At 45.3% G+C, this 19,371-nt stretch overlaps 1 protein-coding gene across 8 annotated transcripts in view; it reads right to left on the bottom strand.

Annotated features, from left to right (window-relative positions):
• Positions 1-19,371, bottom strand: part of SEZ6L (seizure related 6 homolog like) — a 188,992-nt gene that overhangs the window by 9,277 nt on the left and 160,344 nt on the right. For 5 of the 8 annotated variants that reach the window (XM_077874113.1, XM_077874114.1, XM_077874115.1 and 2 more), the window contains exons 11-14: positions 16,003-16,197; positions 12,715-12,906; positions 5,730-5,924; positions 492-524 (exon numbers count right to left, since the gene is read on the bottom strand). In XM_077874113.1, the coding sequence (XP_077730239.1) occupies positions 492-524; positions 5,730-5,924; positions 12,715-12,906; positions 16,003-16,197 (615 nt within the window). The remainder of the gene's footprint in view (positions 1-491; positions 525-5,729; positions 5,925-12,714; positions 12,907-16,002; positions 16,198-19,371) is intronic. The other 3 variants (XM_077874118.1, XM_077874119.1, XM_077874120.1) reach the window with 1 other exon arrangement.

Here is a 19,371-nt window from a genome sequence, read left to right as displayed (position 1 = left end):
TTCCTAATAGGAGGAGAACAGAAAGCAAGGAGGATACAGGGACAGGTATTTGGGGAAAGAGAAAGACCAAGGAAGAAATGGACCACAGAGCATCCCCCCCGGCAGAACTCTCCCCCGTGAAGCCAGGGGGGTGCTCGGCATGGAAGGTGAGGCATCGCTAGACTTACTTTCTCCAAACAACACCACGTGGGTGAAAATTGGTGTAGTGGGGTTGTGCCTTTCTCAGGCATGTGCACCCTCAGATTTTTTTTTTTTTTACCCCAAGAACAGAACGGCTGGAAAATCTCTTTCAGGTCATAGTTAGGACCCTAGGTTACAAATTCAGTGGTTTGTTCCTTTTAAAATGTTTTATTTTGAAATTATCTTCGGTAGTGAGAAGACGGAATTTCTGCTTATTTTTTTAGCACCTGGAGAAGGACATGCAAGGACCTGCCCTTGTTTTCTGCTATTAGCTTGATTTATTGGATTTTTTTTTTCATTACGGAACTCACCTTCTAATGCGTGTTCAAAGCTGTCTTGATTAACTGAAAGGGAAATTGGAAGCATTGGTTAATGTCGAGTGAATCCACTCTGCATGAAATGGAGCCAAAAAATTAGGAGCAAAAGCCTGTGCTACGTTTTGCTGAAGTTAGTGCTCGGCTTTGATTTATCTTGGGTTCCTGGAATTAGTGGGAGTGCCTGGACATATTCCTTTCCTAGGTTCCTGAGAGATCATGACATAGATAGGAAAGAAACAAGGACAGCAATAGTCACTGTGATTAATTACTGGACACTCACCATATGTCAGATACTGTGCCAAGAGCTTTATGTATGTATTTGCTCATTTACTCCCACAACAATCTCACTAGGTAGATACTATCATCATCCCCATTTTACAGACAAACAAACAGGGGTTCAGAGAAGTAAAGCAACTTCTCTGACCTCACACAACTTCTGAGGGACGAAGGCAGCTCTAAACCCAGACTGCTCGACTTTCTCCAGACTCTGCTCTTAATTACGTAGTTCTGCTCGTTTTCATTGTTCTCTATGTAGGACAAAAGTTGATGAACAGTGAGGCTCACGATAAAGCCCCAAATTCAAAATCCAGCCAGAGCTGAAACTGTTTTCCTGCTTTGAAACATGTGTTTATATGAACCTTTCTGGTTTCACTTCTATTCTGTATTTAATTTGACTATTATTTGTATTCCCTGTATAACAATTTCCATTCCTGCCACAGACTAGAACTCTCTGGAAGTCATTCACTTCCTCATATTCCCTATAAAACGTCTCTGGAAGTTCAAGATGATGGGACTGGCATTTCCAGGCTTTGGCACCAAAGACAACATGGTAGCTGAGCACAAAAATATACCCACACGGATGGGTTTCAAAGATGCAAAACCTCAGATGCTTAGACAGACTGCATTATAAGGGGGTGGCAGGGGACAGCCACCAAAGGCCCAGCTGTATTCATGTCCTAATACTAAGACTTCCTAATTTGTGCCTTGGTCAACGTCATTCTTTGACATTGGTCATCAACATGTGATGCCAAAAGAATGAGTTGAAAAGCTAGGTTTCTAACTAACTAAACCACAGATTATCTCTGGAGCTAGGGCATCAGGAAAATGGAGAGATTGAGACAGATACTTCCCACCTAGATATGAGTGGGACTTTGGTTGCGTGTCTGGGAGTGTGTGAACTCCTGCTAAATCTTGGAGCCAGAAGAGAGCCTTGAAACTTGTGTCCCTTGGAGTGTGGTCAGTAGCGCCCTGGTGCACATGCTAAAATGCAGCCTCCCGGGCCCTGTCTTTTATTTCACACAAAGAGAAACCAAGATCAGGGAGGGAAGGTAGCTCGTCCACGGTCATGCTGGTGGTCCACAGCCCGGCAGGCTGAAGCCTGGGGTCGCTGAGTCCCAGTCAGGTGTCCTTACATTGGAGCTTGGTCACTTTGCCAACTCCAGACCACAAAGCCATGCACCCTATTTTTTTTTTTTTTTGGAAGAGTAAGTGATTTGTCATTTCCTTACAAAGTGATGGGGTCTCAGGACTAGCAGTGGAAGGAAGAGGAAGATGAAAGCATCCCCCAAGACCCCTTCCTGCCAGAAACTCTATCATGCCTGAGGAAGAAAGTGAGGGGCAGAGAGCCACTCACTTGCTGGAGCTTCAAGGGCTCTCCTATCTTAGAACATAGAAGTTTCAGGGATGCGATACTGAGCATCTTTGATCCTTGTCTCATGTGTATTTTCGGATGGCAGTTCGGATGGCATCGGATTGGCAACATCAAAAAAAATTGATAACATCTAGCACTGGCAAGGATGTGGGGGTTAAAGGACATTATCACACATTATTGGGGCAGTTGGAGCATGAATCCCTACAGTTGTGGAAAAGAATCTGGCGAAGTCCACACGAACTCAGCATCCACAGATCTTTGTCCACACCATCAATCCCACTTGGAGGAATCAGTCCTATCTGATGAGAAACGTCAGCACCCAAAGATTCACGGGCAAGGAGATTTCTGGGAGGAACTGAGACAAAACAAGCAAGAAATCGGAAAAGAGCCAGTAGATCCATCCACAGAGGAAGGACCGGATGCATGAGGCTGTGGAATGCCGGGCGGCAATTAATAAGATAAGGCTGAGCTCCATTTTTTTCTTCTTTCCAACTTGACAGATGGGTTGTGATAAATGGGGAAAAGCGAAACACAGAATATGTCTGGTATGAGGCGTTTGTACTTGGCAGCAAACAAACACATCCCACCCCCTCTTTGCAGCCTTGTCTACTCGTGGCAGTCCACTCACGGTGATCAGTACCGGCTTCCCGGGAGGAATGGAAATGATGGAGAAAGGAAGGAAAAAGCCCCCAGTGCCTCCTTGGCAACTCTGGGTCCCTCTACTTTTGCATGAGACACCTTTCGCAGCTAATCCAAAAAGGAATAGAAACAATCAGGGAGCAGATCGTGCATAGAAGTAAAAAATGGCCCTTCCATGGTATCCTTACTTAGATTTCTTTTTTTTAAATTTTATTTATCCATGAGAGACACAGAGAGAGGCAGAGACACAGGCAGAGGGAGCAGCAGGCTCCCTGCAGGGAGCCCAATGTGGGACTCGATCCCAGGACTCCAGGATCATGCCCTGGGTCAAAGGCAGATACTCAACCACTGAGCCACCCAGGTGTCCCCTTACTTAGATTTCTTAAAAACAAACCCTACCAATTTCCCTCCATGCAGAACACTTACCCACAACATCAGATCAACTTCTATTAACATCCATGTAGCAGTTAGAATGCTTACAGGGAATCTTTCCCCGGGGAAAACATCCCAATGTTTGAACCCTACAAAGCAGATTTCCTGTGCTATCAAAAAAAAAAAAATTCAAACACAGGGCTGGACTTTGTCAAAAACTATGGCAACGAAGAGGAAGATGGCAGTTGTCTTAAATCTCAGTTGGCAATTTCTTATTTTTCTCTGCATTTCAACAGGATCCCTTGTCCTCTTATTAAGAACTACTTCTATATGGTCTTTGACCTCACAGGACGGGTCACTGCTTGATTGGAGGTGAGAATACACAGCACTTCTATGCCAGTGTTTCCCGCACTTGCCTGATGCTAAGACTCACTGCTGGTGCCAGTGACATCGGTCCCCTGGCACCTGCCTTAGACCTCGTGAACAGCATCTGCCCTCCAGGGGCCCAGACACCTGTTTGTATTTATACCCTACATTTGGAAACCACTGCCGTAAGTGGTTCTCAAATTTAAAGTGCATTTGAGCAACCCAGGGCTTGTTAAACTGCTGATTTCAGGGTTCTACTCCTGAATCAGTGCTCCTAATTTTATAGATCTGGGGTAGTAGATTCAAGAATGTGTTTCAAATAAACAGTCTGGGTGATTCTAATTCTGAAGTGACTGGCAGGTTGGAGGCTACCAGCCTAAACAGCTCTGCAGTCTACCCTGCAGGCAGCCCACTGGGGAAGAGGCAGGGAATTTACAATCAGGAGATGTGGGTTCAAATCCTAGATTTGTCGTGTAACAGCTGTGTGGCTCTGGGAAAGTCACTTAACTTCTCTGAGCCTCTCCTTTTGTAACTGTAAAATGGGTAAGATGCCTTATCTATCTTAAAGTGTGGTCCTGAAGTTTAAGTGAGACAATTCAGGGAAAAAATACATTTAAAAAACGGAGGTAAATTTCACATAATATAAAATTAACCATTTGGTGGCATTTAGTACATTCACGATGTTGGGTAGCCATCACTTCTATCTAGTTCCAGAACATTTTCATCACCCCTAAGAGGAAACCTTGTGCCAACAAAGTAGTTACTTGTTTTTCCCCTGGCCCTATGATAGCCACCAATCTGCTTCTTGTCTCTATGGGTTTACTGGTTTGGGATATCTCATATAAATGGAATCATAGGATATGTGATCTGGCTTCTTTCCCATAGCGTTATGTTTTTTTTTTTTAAGATGTAAAAAATTTGTTAATGAGACACACACACACACACAGAGAGAGAGAGAGAGAGAGAGAGAGAAAGAGAGAGAGAGAGAGAGGCAGAGACATAGGCAGAGGGAGAAGCAGGCTTCATGCAGGGACCCCTACGCGGGACTCGATCCCGGGACAGATCATGCTCTGGGCCGAAGGCAGGCACTTGACCACTGAGCCACCCAGGCGTCCCAGTGTTATGTTTTCAAGGTTCATTCAGGCTGTGGCAGTGTCCACACTCTGTTCCTTTTTAGAGCTGAATAATATTCCTGTGTGGTTACGCTACATTTTATTTATCCATCCCCCAGTTGTTGGACATTTGGATAGTTCCCACCTTTTGTGAGCAATGCTGCTATGAATATTCATGCACAAGTGCTGGTGTGAATACTTGTTTGCAATTATTTTGCGCATCTACCTAGGAGTAGAAGTGCTGGTCGGAGAGCATTTGTAAGGCTTAATGCTGACGTTCATGATAAAGCATTTGGGGAATCCATTGAAGTTATGGGTTCCCAGGTAGAAATGTAAAACTCCATGATGCCTCTGTCCCTGCTGGGGAGAGAATTCAGAGCTTTCTGACTCTTTCTCAAAGGGGATTAATGCCATAAAAGGTTCGATGCCTAAAGCATCAACTGCATTTAGGATATTGTTATTAATCGCACACTTCAAAGACCCAGATAAATGGATCCAAATCTCACTGGGTATGTCAAAACTTAATTTCAATGATGAGTGTCTCACTGATTCTAAAATACATTTTCCCTCTTTACCATCTCCCAGATGGGAGGGGGAAGAGGTCTTGCAACCGATGGCGTGTTAACCCGCTGTCAGCAGGTGGCGCTCACACTGCCTGTGTGCGAGCCATCCTCCAGCGCCCCATCTTCAGTGTCTGGAGAGGCTGTGAGCAGCTGGAGAGGCCACCCCAGAGGCAACAGGGGAGCAGTCGTAACCCTTGGGAACCAGGTAGTTGTGAAAACGGGGTGCAGGAGGGGCGGGATGTTTAAGCCATGTAGCTGTACCAGGAGTCAAAAGCAGAATGGCTCTCCATGACAAAACTCTAAGCTTGAAACACAGCTTTTAGTAAGTAAAAATAAAAATACTAAGCCAGGAGAAGGCATGGTGCCATTGCTTAATTGGCAGCAGTTTTTTTTTTTTTTTTTGGTCTTTCTTAGCGGTGCAGAAAATAATGGCAGTATCTTAGATTTAATGAGAATAGTAACAAGAAGCCAGGCCTGACATCCATCTCTTGGTCCCTCCACCCCCAGGGTCACGGACAGGTTTCTTTACCTTTACAAACGGGCAGTGGCCCGTTCCAGTGGGATGGCTGTCCCAGGATGCATCGGATGGTCACTTCGCCCATGAGCTCAAAGCCTTCGTAGCACATGAAGGTGAGGGACTCTCCTGGCAGGTAGAGCCGCTTGTACAGGATCTGGTACCCGTTTTCAGGTAAGCCGGGGTTGTCGCATGCCAGGGACTCCTCCGCTGAAATGCAAGCCCAGAACAGCTCTGATGAGATCATGCAAATCTTGGGGGACTCCCACTCCCAGCCTGTCTGATCTGGCTTTGGCCAGCCTCGCCAGTACCATCTGTGTTCCCCTCACCTCCAGCGGTTTCCCATTCCTCAGACTCACCTCCCTGTCTCCCACCTATGGGTGCACATTACACATGGGTACAGTTGAATGTCCTGGGCTATGGAATCTTGGTTCAAATCTAGGTTATACTACATACTCGCTGTGTGGCCTCCAGCAAGGGCCACAACCTCTCTGAGCCTTGATTTTCCTCATCACTAAAATGGGAATAATAGTAGTATCTTTGTCCTGGGGCTTTGGAAGATGAAATTAGATCCTGAGTGTAAAGTGTTTAGCATGTTCTTGGCAGGTCATGGCAGTGTTGTTAAATTATGAAATGTTCCTCTTGCTCCTCAACTTACACCTTACCTGCCCACCTGGCCTGGACAAGTCTGGTCTTTCAATACTCAGTCCTTATTCCCCCACCTCCAAGGAGTTTTCCCAGGTGCCCTCCATCCCTCATAGTCACTCATCTTCCTAGTTCTTCCTTCACCCCAGCACTAACCACGCTGTATTGTATTGAGTTATTTAATATCTGTTTTCCTCATGGGAGATGAATCTGTTAGGGTGTGCTTGAAGCCCAGGGTCTGCTCTGCAGTAGGACTATCATACACGATCCTAAATTATACAGTAGGAGCATCATAAAAGACATCTGGCAGCTTAAGACATACTGGAGAGTTGAGCCCATTTCCGGTTTAGCCTATTCCAGGCTCTGGACCCCATCTTTCCCGCCTGTTACATAACTGGATTGGACCAAGACCCCATCCTTAGCTGAAATGTGGCTGGGCGATGACATTCCCACTCCAAGGAGGTACCCAGACTTTGAAATAAGATCATCTAAGGCAGGTTCTCTCAACCTAGACGCTCCTGGCTTTTTGGGCTGGGTAATTCCTTGTGGTGGAGTCATCCGGTGCCTTGTAAGATGTTGAACCACATCCCTGGCCTCTATCCACTCGATGCCAGTGGCACCTGTCAGCTCTTGTGGGACAACCGAACATGCCTCCAGGAATTGCCATTGGCAAGTGTCTCCTGGGGAGCAGAGTCACCCCTGGCTGAGAACCACGGATCTCAGCTTTTAAACAATTCTGGTTGTAATCCTTGTGAAGTCATCCTGTTCTTCCTCGGGAATACAACTGAGTTGGACTGGAGGTCTTAGTAACAATCGCAAATCTACCCTCATTTCCATTTTCTTTTTTTTTTTTAAAATATTTTATTTATTTATCTATGAGAGACACAGAGAGATGCAGAGAGAGAGGCAGAGACACAGGCAGAGGGAGAAGCAGGCTCCATGCAGGGAGCCTGACGTGGGACTCGATCCCAGGTCTCCAGGATCACGCCCCGGGCCGAAGGCAGCACCAAACCTCTAGGCCACCGGGGCTGCCCCTCATTTCCATTTTCCTCCCCAGGTCTCCCCTCTCCTTAACTATAGGGGGAAAATATTTTTGGAGCACATTTGAACAAAGTGTCAACATCAGGTTCCCCAGTTTATTGCTGTGAACGGTTTGTAAGATGCCCCATAAGTAGTGAAGCCTGAAACTGTGTGGTCATTAGCAACCAGTGTTATTTGAGCACTTACTGTATGCCACACACATGGTTATGAGCTTCTGTATTTATGGTCGCCACGGTCATCTTTTTTGATGAGGACGCTGGTTTGTCCCAAGTCACCCAGCTGGCAAGTGGCAGAGCTGAGATGCAAATACGGACCCCCTGGGTTTGAAGTCCGGTGCAGTTAATGTCTGTGGTAGTGGAGGCGGGGGCGGGGGGCCAAATCCCCTGGGCTGTGATGAATTCCTCTGAGCTATTGCTTTCTCAGAGACAGGAATTTCTAAATGAGGATGGGGCACCATGGGAGCCAAGGTGAGGCCGCTGGGGACGACACATCAGGCCACAGTCTGGCCATGTGGGCTCTGCCCCTGTCAGGAAATCTCCTATTAGTGGTGTTCTGAGGGCAGGGCTGCGATGAACCAGGGCCTCCTGGGGAATCCCTAAGGACCTCCCTGGGGAGTCACCCTTAAACCCTTCCTGAATTTGTAGGCTTTTCATCACTTTTGGTGGTGCAGTTTATGTCTCCTGGATGGGAGCCTCAGGAGTCAGGTACTACTTTTGTCACCATCAAAGAAGAGAAGTTGCAACAAATACCCCATTAGTACTGCCAACAATATCAATGACAGTAATAGTAGCAAGTACTGTGGTTTCTTGAGCCTGCTGGGCCTGAGGGCTGCAAAAACCCATTGGATACAATCCTGGCAAGGGAGTTATGTATTCAGTTCTATGAACAGATAGGGATCACTTCAATAAGCTGCCACAAGTGTTGTGATCGATGCAACTATAGGAGCCGTGGGAGCTTACAGGAAGAGAAACATGACCTAGCCTAGACAGTCAGGGAGGCCTTCCTAGAGGAGGTGACGCTGGGGATTCATTGTTATTTGCTTCACAGACCTGCCTTTCCTCCTCCCATCTCCAACAGACCCCAGGCTCCATGAGAATGTGGATTATGTCTGCTAATACACTGCTGTATTTTTAGGGCTTTGCACCACAGTTTCCAAACCATGTACCGAGGCACCCCGGGGTGCCACCATAAACAGCAGCCCGGTGAGATTTTTCAAAAATTTGAGGAGACAAAGGAACATCTCTCAGACCCATGTGAATGGTTCTCACATTAGACAGAACTACATTCCTTTTGATGATGCCCCAGCTTTGCAAAGCTGGGTTTTCTGCTAAAAAGAAAGAGCTCTGATAAAATCAATTGGAACAGAATGAAGGTGGCAGAGTCCAGTCTGATGCTGAAATCTGAGAAATTTGGCAGAGAGGCCAAGAGGCACCCACACCCCTGTAGCTGCGATTCTAGTTACTTAAGAATGCAATGAAAATCATGGGGTGTCTGGGGAGCTCAGTTGGTTGAGTCATCCAACTCTTGATTTCAGCTCAGGTCATGGTCTCAGGGTTGTGGGATCGAGCCCCACATCGGGGTCCCCGCTCAGTGTAAAGTCTGCTTGAGATTCTCTCCCTTTGCTCCTCCCCCTGCTCTCTCTCCTCTCTCTTTCTCTAAAATAAATACAATCTTTAAAACATGCAATAAAAAATAAAATCTTATAGTATGTGCATTACTTTTTCAGATGGCTACTAAGTCGTCAGGATATAGTTCTTTGTTAAGTTGTTTGGATATAACTACTTAACGAATGGGACTGTTACGTATTTTGGCCTAGGATATTTACCAAATAAATTCCTGAGATGCCAAGGGTACTGTGAGTTGAGAAAGTTTGGGCATGCCTGTGCCTGCATTTGGAAGCATTTTTTGAATAATTGAATGAGTTACTTCCAAATGCCCTGCTTGGTAGGAAGTATCATTTCTTTTTCACAGCTGAGGGCTTTGAAGCCCAGAGAGGGCAAGCTACTCACCCAAGGTCACCCCGCAGAGCTGGGGGTGTATGTCTGGCTGTGAATTCCAGACACTTCCTTCTAACTATGCTTGACCTGTCAGTTCTTGAAGGAGTGAAAAGACATGGTTGTGAGTCCCAGCTGGACCAAACTCTGGCCTTGAGGAAGACACTGGGAACAGAAGTTGGAGACATCCAGAGCTTTTACAGCTGGCTCTGTCTGCTTCATGAGCTTGTGGGTGGAAGATCTTTGTCAGGAGTAAAGCACTGGAGCTTTGCTCAGAAGCTGGGACTGCAGAGGGTGAGGTAGGAAAACACTGCTGTTGGGCTTAGTCTGGCTTCCGTCGGAATCCTGGGTTCTCCCCTTCCCTGCTGTGTAGCCTCAGGAAAGCTGCTCACCCTCTCTGGGCTTCCTTTGCCTGCTTTTATGTGGACACAGGTGCCACCCATACAATTTCAAGAGTGTTAAATGCACTAATGCTGGGGAAGGACTTGGGATGCTGACAGTGGGGCTGTAACCCTTGTTCAGCAGAGGAAACACTGGAAAGTTGTGGATGCCTAACAAACTCATCCTTAAAAACACCCTCAGAACCCGAATACAACCTGCCTCTCTCTCTGACACCCCCCCCACCCCACTCCTGCTGTCAGAACTGACCATCCTCTTGCCTCCCATCTCCTGCCAGTCTCGCTTGCCTGTAATGAGGCTGGAAGCACATGCCGGGTTCCTCTTTGGGCTTCTGGGAGGATCGCATGTCTCCTGACACCCAGCCTGGCTCGTGACTCATTAGCGCGGGTGTCAGGGAAGCCGTCACAACTGAGATTCCAGGGTACGGCAGCCCCGGAGGGAGGGAGGCTTGTGTCTCTGAAACCCAGCAACCAGCACAGCCCAGAGGGTCTTTGGAGGCTGTGCCTCATTAGCGAAGTGACTTTTCTTTCTTTTTTTTCTTTCTTTTAAATGATATCTCCACCTTTCAGTACTTTTCAATAAGCTTTTATTTTTAGCTTCTCATCTCTGGGTCTCTGCAGCTTGACTGGCTTAGGCAGCTTCTGATCGCCCTTACCGTCACCAGCAGGGAATGGGAACCGCACTGGTGTTCTGGGCTGACTTAGCAGAGTGTACCTGACCGGGAGGCTTTGAACAACAGAAATGCACTGTCTCACAGCTCTGGAGCCTAGAAGTCCCAGGTCAGGGTGGCTTTCAAGGGCCACACTCCCTCCGAATTCTGGGAAGGAAGGATCTGTCCTTGTTTCCTTCCTTCTAGCTTCCAATGGTGGTAGCTGGCAATTCTTGGTGTTCCTGGACTTGCAAGCACAGACCCAGGCATGCCCCCGGGTCTCTGTGTTCAAATTTCCCTCTTATGACGACACTGGTCACTGCGTTGGTGCCCATCCTAACCCTGTAGGACCTTACCTTAATTTGATTACTGCAAAGCCCCTAGTTCCAGAAAAGGTCCCAGTTATAGTACTGAGTTTGGGACTTCAATATCTTTTGGGAGACACAATCCTCCCCATAATCCACTGTGAACTCAGACCAAAGGTCTGGGGACTGGGAGGGGATATGCTTGTGGTGAGGGGTTAGGGCCATAGGCTGCAATTTCATTGGGACAACCCTATAGGGGCTTGTCCCCTGCCACCTACAGTGAAATATGTCTGGGCAAGGCTGGTGGCCCTGGACTCCAAGACTGGAATCCCAGCTCTGCTCATGGAAAAGTGTTGTGACCTTAATCACATGTCCCTGTGAGTCTCAGCTGCTTTTATACACACTCCTATACATGCACACACACATATTCACACCTATACATTCACACACACATATAATGTGTTTAGCAGTGTGTTTTAGACATTCAATAAACAATAACTACTGTTATCTATTTTCCCCTCTGAGCTTTGGTTTTCTTTTTTTTTTTTAAGATTTTATTTATTTATTCATGATAGTCACAGAGAGAGAGAGAGAGAGAGGCAGAGACACAGGCAGAGGGAGAAGCAGGCTCCATGCACCGGGAGCCTGATGTGGGATTCGATACCAAGTCTCCAGGATCGCGCCCTGGGCCAAAGGCAGGCGCCAAACCGCTGCGCCACCCAGGGATCCCTGAGCTTTGGTTTTCTTAGTACATTTGCACGCACACACATAGATACATACACGCCACCTACACATGCACAATACATTCACGAAAGCATATAATGTGCTTACTATGATGTCTTACACAATCATTAACTAATAATCACTATTAGCTGTAAAAGGGAGCAGATGTGTCTTATGTCTGAATTACCCATCAACTGTACAGTATTTTACCTCCGAGATGCCCTTAGCTCTGAAATTCTAGGATCCTGCTAAAGAGGTGGATGGGGACCCAGGGTGTGAGGTCCAAGATTCCTTGTTCCATGTGAATGCAGAATAAAAATGTCCCCCTTTTCCATGCAGAAGACTTTAATTTTAGTTTTGATGTAGCCCTACTGGCAGCTCGAGCTGGCTATAGCCTTCATGGCGCTGCTCAAAACACACTCAGACAAAATATTAGCGCAGCTGACAGTTTCTCGAATCCACATACTGCGTGAGGCTTTGCTCCTTCTGTGTTACCTCCTGTTTTCTCTAAGCAATGGTTCTGATCCCTCGCTGCACATTGGAACCCCTGGGTGGGGGCTTTGACAAACCTCACTGCTCGTGCTCCGCCCCAGACCAGGAGCACCAGAATCTCTGGAGTCTTAAAACTTCCCTGGTGATTTCATGAGCAATCAGTCAGGCTGAGCCCCCTGGACTACGGCTCTCTGCCCTCTCTCCTTGGCAAGAAGAGTAATTCCTCCCTTGTCAGAATGACTTTGGAAGCCTTTCTTTGATTCTTTTTGATTAAGAAATCCCTAAAATCTTTTCTTAATCAAATATTTGCTTTAGGGGCTTCACATAGATAAAACTAAAGTTTAAATCGGTTTAAATACACCGATTTCATGTCCAGTGGATGGCTTGATTTTCTGCAGAGTCAGACAGGTCCACTATTAACACCAATGATTTCACTATCTGAACCTTAGTATCTTCTTCTTGCAATGGAGACAGCAGTGCCTTGCTCACAAGGCCACTCGATGCAGGCGGGAGGGACGTTCGGTAAAGGACTTAGCACAGTGCCCAATAAATTTACTGTAAATTCCCAATAAATGTTCTAGTATGCATGCCTTCGATCTGCCACCCATGGTCCTGGGGGTAGTAATAGCAGTAAGTGCTCTTAAAGAGTGGAATGTCTCCACCCAGCAGCCCAGCCCTCCACCATGAAGAAGAAGTGAGCCTCTGTTGGCATCAACTCAACAGATGGCATCAAGTCAACAGATAGGACTCACAAACACAGTGGGGCAGGCGTGACGTCCAGATGGGTGTGCCAGTCTCGCGGCTGTAGCAGGTCAGAAGAGAGCTGCCTTCCAGCACAAAGCCAGGGTTGCATGTGTATTGGATGGTGGTGCCCACCAGCAGCACGGGATCCGAAATTAAGCGGGTTGAGTGGTCCACTTCTCCAGGGTCGGTGCAGTACATAACTGCGGACAAAATCAGATTGAGAGGGTGTTAGGGCTCTTGATGATCACAGGTTTGCTGAGAACTATAGAATGATCTGGCCAAGTTTCCTAACTTTGTTCTTTTCCTGTTTGGAAAAGAACTGCATCTGAGCTCTTCAAAAGGGCCAGGATGAAAGAGAGCTGAGTTTAACTCCACGTATAGGAAGTAGCCCAAAGAAATGTTTGCATCAGGACTCCAAGACCTATGTACGAGGTTGTACATTGCACCATTATTTGCAATGGTAAAAAAAAAAAGACAAGGAAAAAAGAAACAATGCAGATTGTTTAACAGGGGAAGAGTTCAATGCAGAACAGCTGTTGCATGAAATCCTGAGCAACCATTAAAGAGAGCAAAGTGAGGTGACCTTCACTGCTTTTATGGTGCCTGTATATATAAAACAAGCATCCTTGTTTTCTTTTTAATTTTTTAAAGATTTATTTATTTATTTATGATAGACATAGAGAGAGAGGCAGAGACACAGGAGAAGGGAGAAGCAGGCTCCATGCTGGGAGCCCGACGCGGGACTCGGTCCCGGGACTCCAGGATTGCGCCTTGGGCCAAAGGCAGGCGCTAAACCGCTGAGCCACCCAGGGATCCCCAGCATCCCTGTTTTACATTACTTTTCAATTAAAAAAAATCAATATACAGAAAAGGAAAATAAGAAGTCACTTAAAAAAAGAATGAAGCACACCACGTGTATGATATGAAAAGCTATCTGGGTGTCTGAGTTGAGAAAACAGCAGTGGTAAAATATCTGCATCTATAGGGGTTTCTGCATGAATATCCCTGAGTCTATATATGCCTACCATGCATGCGCACACATCTCTGTGCATATGTGTAACACACAATGCAGTTGGAACAACACAGAATAAACTTTTAGGAGAGGCATAATTTCTTTTCTTGTTTTTTTGTATCTTTTTTTTTTTTATTGGAGTTTGATTTGCCAACATATGGCATAACACCCAGTGCATCCCGTTAAGTGAGAGGCATCATTTCCAGAGAGGAAGATCATGAGGTATTTTCACTTTGTACTTCCTAAGCTTCCTCCTGCTTGAGTTCTGGAAGTAAGCACCTGTGATTTGCATAATGTGAAGTTACGGTTACATACATCTTTTGATGTTGCGAGTGTAGTTGAACCAACGAATGAATGAATGAAAGGCATTGACTGCACTAGGGACTTCTAGGGGGGAGACCCCACTGTTCTCAGGACGTTCTGCTGTTCTTATCTCACTAGAAGAGAAGCCACCGAGGCAGGATGGTGGGTCTCTGTCTTACATGCAGAGCGACAGGCAACCAGCCTGGGAACATAAATGCTGATACCTAGAAGGGTCCCAATGCAAATTCATTTGCTCTAATTTGGGCCTTTTCTTGGCAAAATTTGAGGCAGTTGAGAGTTTCCCAGAGAGAGCTAGTTTATGTCCTCTCCAAGCCTTCAGAACTCACTAACACAATGTACATCATCAACATCATTATTATTTATACATATATTTTTAAGTAGGCTCCATGGGACCCATCATGGGGCTTGACCATATGACCCTGAGATCAAGACCTGGCTGAGATCAAGAGATGGACACTTAACCAACTGAGTTACCCAGGCACCCCTAAAAAAGTCAATATTAAGAATTTAAAAAAATAATTACTATTAAAAAATCATGACTTAAAAAAATTTAAAAATCATTATTATTCAACAATTCTCAAAAATCATTATTCAAAATATTCTAAAAATTGTTATTATTCAAATATTTAAAAATCATTATTCAAGAATTTAAAAACATTATTCAAATAACTTAAAGAATCATTATTCAAAAGTTTAAGAATCATACTAAGATGTGTATTTAAAACATTTTTAAAAGTAATGATGGGGTGGGTGGCTGGGTGGCTCAATCAGCTAAGTTTCCAAGTCTTGGTTTCAACTTGGGTCTTGATCTTGGGGTTGTGAAATCAAGCCCGAGTCCAGTTCTGTTCTCAGGGTGCTGAGTCTGTGTTCAGTCTGCTTGTCCCTTTTCCTCTTTTCCTCTTCCTGCTCTCTCTCTCAAATAAATAAATACAATCTTTGAAAAAAAAAGTAATGATGATGTAGGTCATGTTAATTTGTCTGTGATGGGTCTCACCACCCATGGTGCTTCTCACTGTTGGCTTTTATTTTCCCATCATGATCACACACACACACACACACACACACACACCTCACATACTGTTGTAGAACAAACAGATGTCTATGTAGCCCATTTAGTGGATTTTTAGCAAGTTCCTTCATGTTTCCCCCAGTTATAATTAATTTTCCTTGCCATTGGAATATTTATGACAGGGATTGTGTGCAACCCCCCATGCCCTCCCAATACCCTCTTTCTCTGCTGACACTTAATATTTCTTATGCAACTGGTCACTCAAGGCAGGCTGAGCAAGTCTACCCAAGTACTCCCAAGAGTACTCCCAGCAAGACAACTGCTGAACGGAGGCTCATGTAAGAGGAGGTAGGAAGCAAATGGTTAGTGGGAAGAAGCCAGCCTCAAATTTAGCTCCTCCCCCATTCCCACTAAAATTTAGTGTAGAAACCAGAATCACCTCCTTTTTCTCCTGCTTTTCAAGACATCAGGTCAGCTATCACCAGCCTTGCATGGCCTGCACTCCTGAGGGCAGCACGCAGAAGGAGCCACAAGGCTGGATGGTGCTGTTCGAATGAAGTCAGCTACCTGTAGGGGTTTTGAACTGGGACTCCAAGGTCCAACTTAGATTGGTCTTGCGTGGCTACTACAGGTATTTTAACGATGAGTCTGAATGATGTTTTTTACGCAGGTTACACAATCCCCGTTTGCCGCAGTCTATACCACTCCCTACTGTCTCTCCCTCAGCCTATTTCACTCATTTACATCCACCAGGGTTCTGAAGGCCCCTGAGTCTGACTTCCTTGCCCTAGAACTCCAAGAGGACTTTTGTGGGCAGCACCAGTGAGCTGATGGAGTAGGAGGGAGGCCAGATCCTACATGAAGTGATATCACTGCATCTACATGGAAAACACTCCATGGGAGAGATTTACCACCCACTGACTTAGAGGAAGAAAACAAGATGACTCTTACTTTTCTCACAAAATGGGGGGTTGCTGCTCCAGCTGAGGTCCCACTGGCAGGTGAGGGTGTCACTCCCCACAATATCATAGCCGGGGTCACACTGGTAGGTGATTCTGGCTCCTCTCACGAGCTCTGTATGAGAAGTGGTTTTCCAGCCATTCTGGATCTCTGGCAAGTCTGAGCAGGAGTCATTCCTTGACACCTCTTTAAAACAAAAACATAGTCTTTAGATGAGAAGGTGGACCTTTATGTGTGGTTCCTTTTACAAATGTCAGAAGAAAGAGAAAACAGAAGAAAAAGCCTCCAGAAATAGGTAACACACTTTAAAATCCCTTTATCACCGAGAACTCTGCTACAGAGAGATTTTATGATGAGATCTTCCTGTGGCCCACTGGACTTACCAAGCATTCTTTTGGTTTAACAGAGTCAGTTTAGGATTTAGAGTGAGACAGGACGCCTGTGTAGCTCAGCAGTTGAGTGTCTGCCTTTGGCTCAGGGTGTGATCCCAGAGTTCTGGGATGGAGTCCCGCATCGGGCTTCCTGCATGGAGCCCGCTTCTCCCTTTGCCTGTGTCTCTGCCTCTCTGTGTGTGTCTCTCATGAATAAATGAATGAATAAATAAAATCTTTACGATTTAGAGTTAGACAGAAGCCTAGCCCTGCCACTTACCAGCAATATGATTTGGGGGACAACCCCTTCTGTTTCTCTCTGCCCACTCCACCCTGTTATTCTCACCTCCTGGAGTTTATATTCTCCAGTACTCCTTGCAACACCCAATAGGGCTCATGTGTACAACCAACAGGCTACTGAAGAGGTGATGATGTGTGGCTCCTGAAACTAGATGTTGAGGGGCTCTCCCCTTGCTCTCTGGAGAGAGCAACTGCCACACTGTGAGGATGCTCAGGTAGTCCTCTGGAGAGATCCATGTGGAGAGAATCTAAGGCCTCTTGCCAATGACTGGCATTGACTTGTTAGTCCACTAGTGAGCCATTTTGGAAATTGAGCCTCCAGCCCCAGTCAAGCCCTCAAATGAATACAACCTTGGCTGACATCATCACTACAGACTCATCATGGGAAATCCCAAGTCAGAACCATCTGGCTTAAACTCCTGATTTCCAGATCCACAGAAAGTGTAAGATCATAAATGAAAACTGCAGGGCACCTGGGTGGTTTAGTTGGTTAAGTGTCTGCCTTTGGCTCAGGTCATGATCTCCAAGTCCTGAGATCATGTTCTCTTTCTCTCTCAAAAAAGTAAAATCTTTAAAAAAATGTCATTGCTCGTGATGAGATGAGTGTTGGGTGTTATACTATATGTTGGCAAATTGAATTTAAATAAAATTTAAAAAGATAAAAAATATGCATTGCTAATTTGAAGGTCATATTTGTTACACAGCAATGGTAGCTAACACACTCAGCCTCATCCTAAGACTGTCTGTAGATTTATGGGTTTGATGGATTTGTAATATATGTATATATATGTAATATATGTTTTTGTAATTAAGATTAAGATTAACACTCAACTATTAAGATTGAGTGTTAAGATAAACAGATTAAGATAAACACTCAACTATTGAAATAAAAATAATTATTGGTGCATTGTTGAAATCATGCTGCATATCTTCAGCGAACATTAACCATACTCCAAAATAAGCTCTATATGCAGCTCATTATTATGGAGTCTTCCCCTGGAATAAGCCTGCCTTCCTTCTACAAATCCTCATTACTGAGGTAGCAATCCAAAGCCCACTATTACTGTGCTTGCTTCCAAGTGCCCACTGCACAGATTTTGAGAAAAGAGATAATTATGTCGTATAATTAATCTGCAGTTCTTATGTGCTTCTGGGGAACGCAAAGCACCTTCACTGTCTGCAGGAAAGTCATTCTGAGAAACAAGCAATGGCTTTTCCTGGAATTTCATCATGATTTTATTTGGGGAATGGAGATCTCAGGGGTGTCTGCAAGAAGAAGGGGAGAGAGAAATGTCTTCTGGAATTGCTTCGTGGGGAACAGGAGCCTCTATTTTTAGGCCTTTGAAAAATCAGCCAAGCCCTGGATTTAGGACACAGCTGCAAATGCTCAAACTGTGGTTGAAAGGGGAGAAATAGGGGTAGATACTGGGTATGTGGTCTGCCTTGTGCCAAATGCTTCAAGACTGAGAAAGGTTTGCTTGTCTGACTTCAATCTGAGCCAGCATGGGAACACACTCCCATGGGACCTCTCATTTCCTTTGTGGAATTCATCACATTTGGGATTATCAAGTAGGGGATACTGTGACTCAAATCTTGGCCACACAGTTACTAATTCAATGGACTTGCCTAAGTCACTTAGTTTTCCTGTTCTTTAGCTCCTAGACTCCATCCCCAGAGACACTGATTCAGAAATCTGCAGGTTTAACCAGCATCCCAGTTGGAGATTCTGGCATCTTCCACCCTTATGGGCCTTTAACTTTGTAAAGAATGAGAAAACTGGCCTAGGAGTTGGAGGACTTCCCTTCTGGTCTTTCTTTGTTTGAGAAGCTGTGTGACTCCAGTCATGTTGATAAACATCTCTGAGCCTCATTGTCCTCAATCATACAGTTGAGACAAGAATCATGACCCTGTCTATAACTTATAACTTAGGGCAATGTGAAAACTAATTGATGTGCACAACATGACACTTAGATGAGTTTTATATAGATTCACTGATTTGTTCGAGCACTTATTATATGCCAGGTACTAGGAACACAGGGATCTGAAGTCATGGTCTCAGTCTCATGGTCTAGATGAGCAACGTGGTCCAACTTTTAGGCAAAAGAGATACCTGAATGCACTAAGTACATGCCACCATTTGGCAGTTAATGTTCAAGATCAGCATCCGGTCTAACTTTTGGGCAAAAGAAATACTCAAATGCACTGAGTACATGCCACATTTACCAGTCTTATGCTCATGATAGACATCACTAATCAATCATAGCAATCTCTTTCTTTGAACCAAACTGAAATCTCCCAATCCTTCTCAACACAGACTCCCAGGAACCACTGCCATTTGACCAGAGTTAACCTACAGTATGGAACTTATTTATTATCCAAGGATTGGAAGAATAAGCACACAAGTGATCAATATCTCTTTGAGAAACACCACATCCTCATCTCTGCTTTTTTAATCCCTTGCCTCCATGCACTTGGCCACAGACACTGGCAAAGCACAGGAAGCAGTAAGAGAATGGTTCTTTGCTTCTACCTAGGCAAAGCAGAATTATGGGAGGTCAGAACCATGTAAGCCCAGAGTGTTCTTATGGAAGGTTCTACCAGCAGTCCTAGCAGATTAGCCGTGGCCACACTGAGAGCTGAGTGCCAGCCTTGAGATCAATCTCAGAGCTTCATAAATCTCTAGATAATC

This window comes from Canis aureus, chromosome 27 (assembly GCF_053574225.1).
Source record: "Canis aureus isolate CA01 chromosome 27, VMU_Caureus_v.1.0, whole genome shotgun sequence".
NCBI classification, from domain to species: domain Eukaryota; kingdom Metazoa; phylum Chordata; class Mammalia; order Carnivora; family Canidae; genus Canis; species Canis aureus.
Note: the sequence above shows the minus strand (reverse complement) of the source record. Positions and strands in the feature narration are given on the sequence as shown.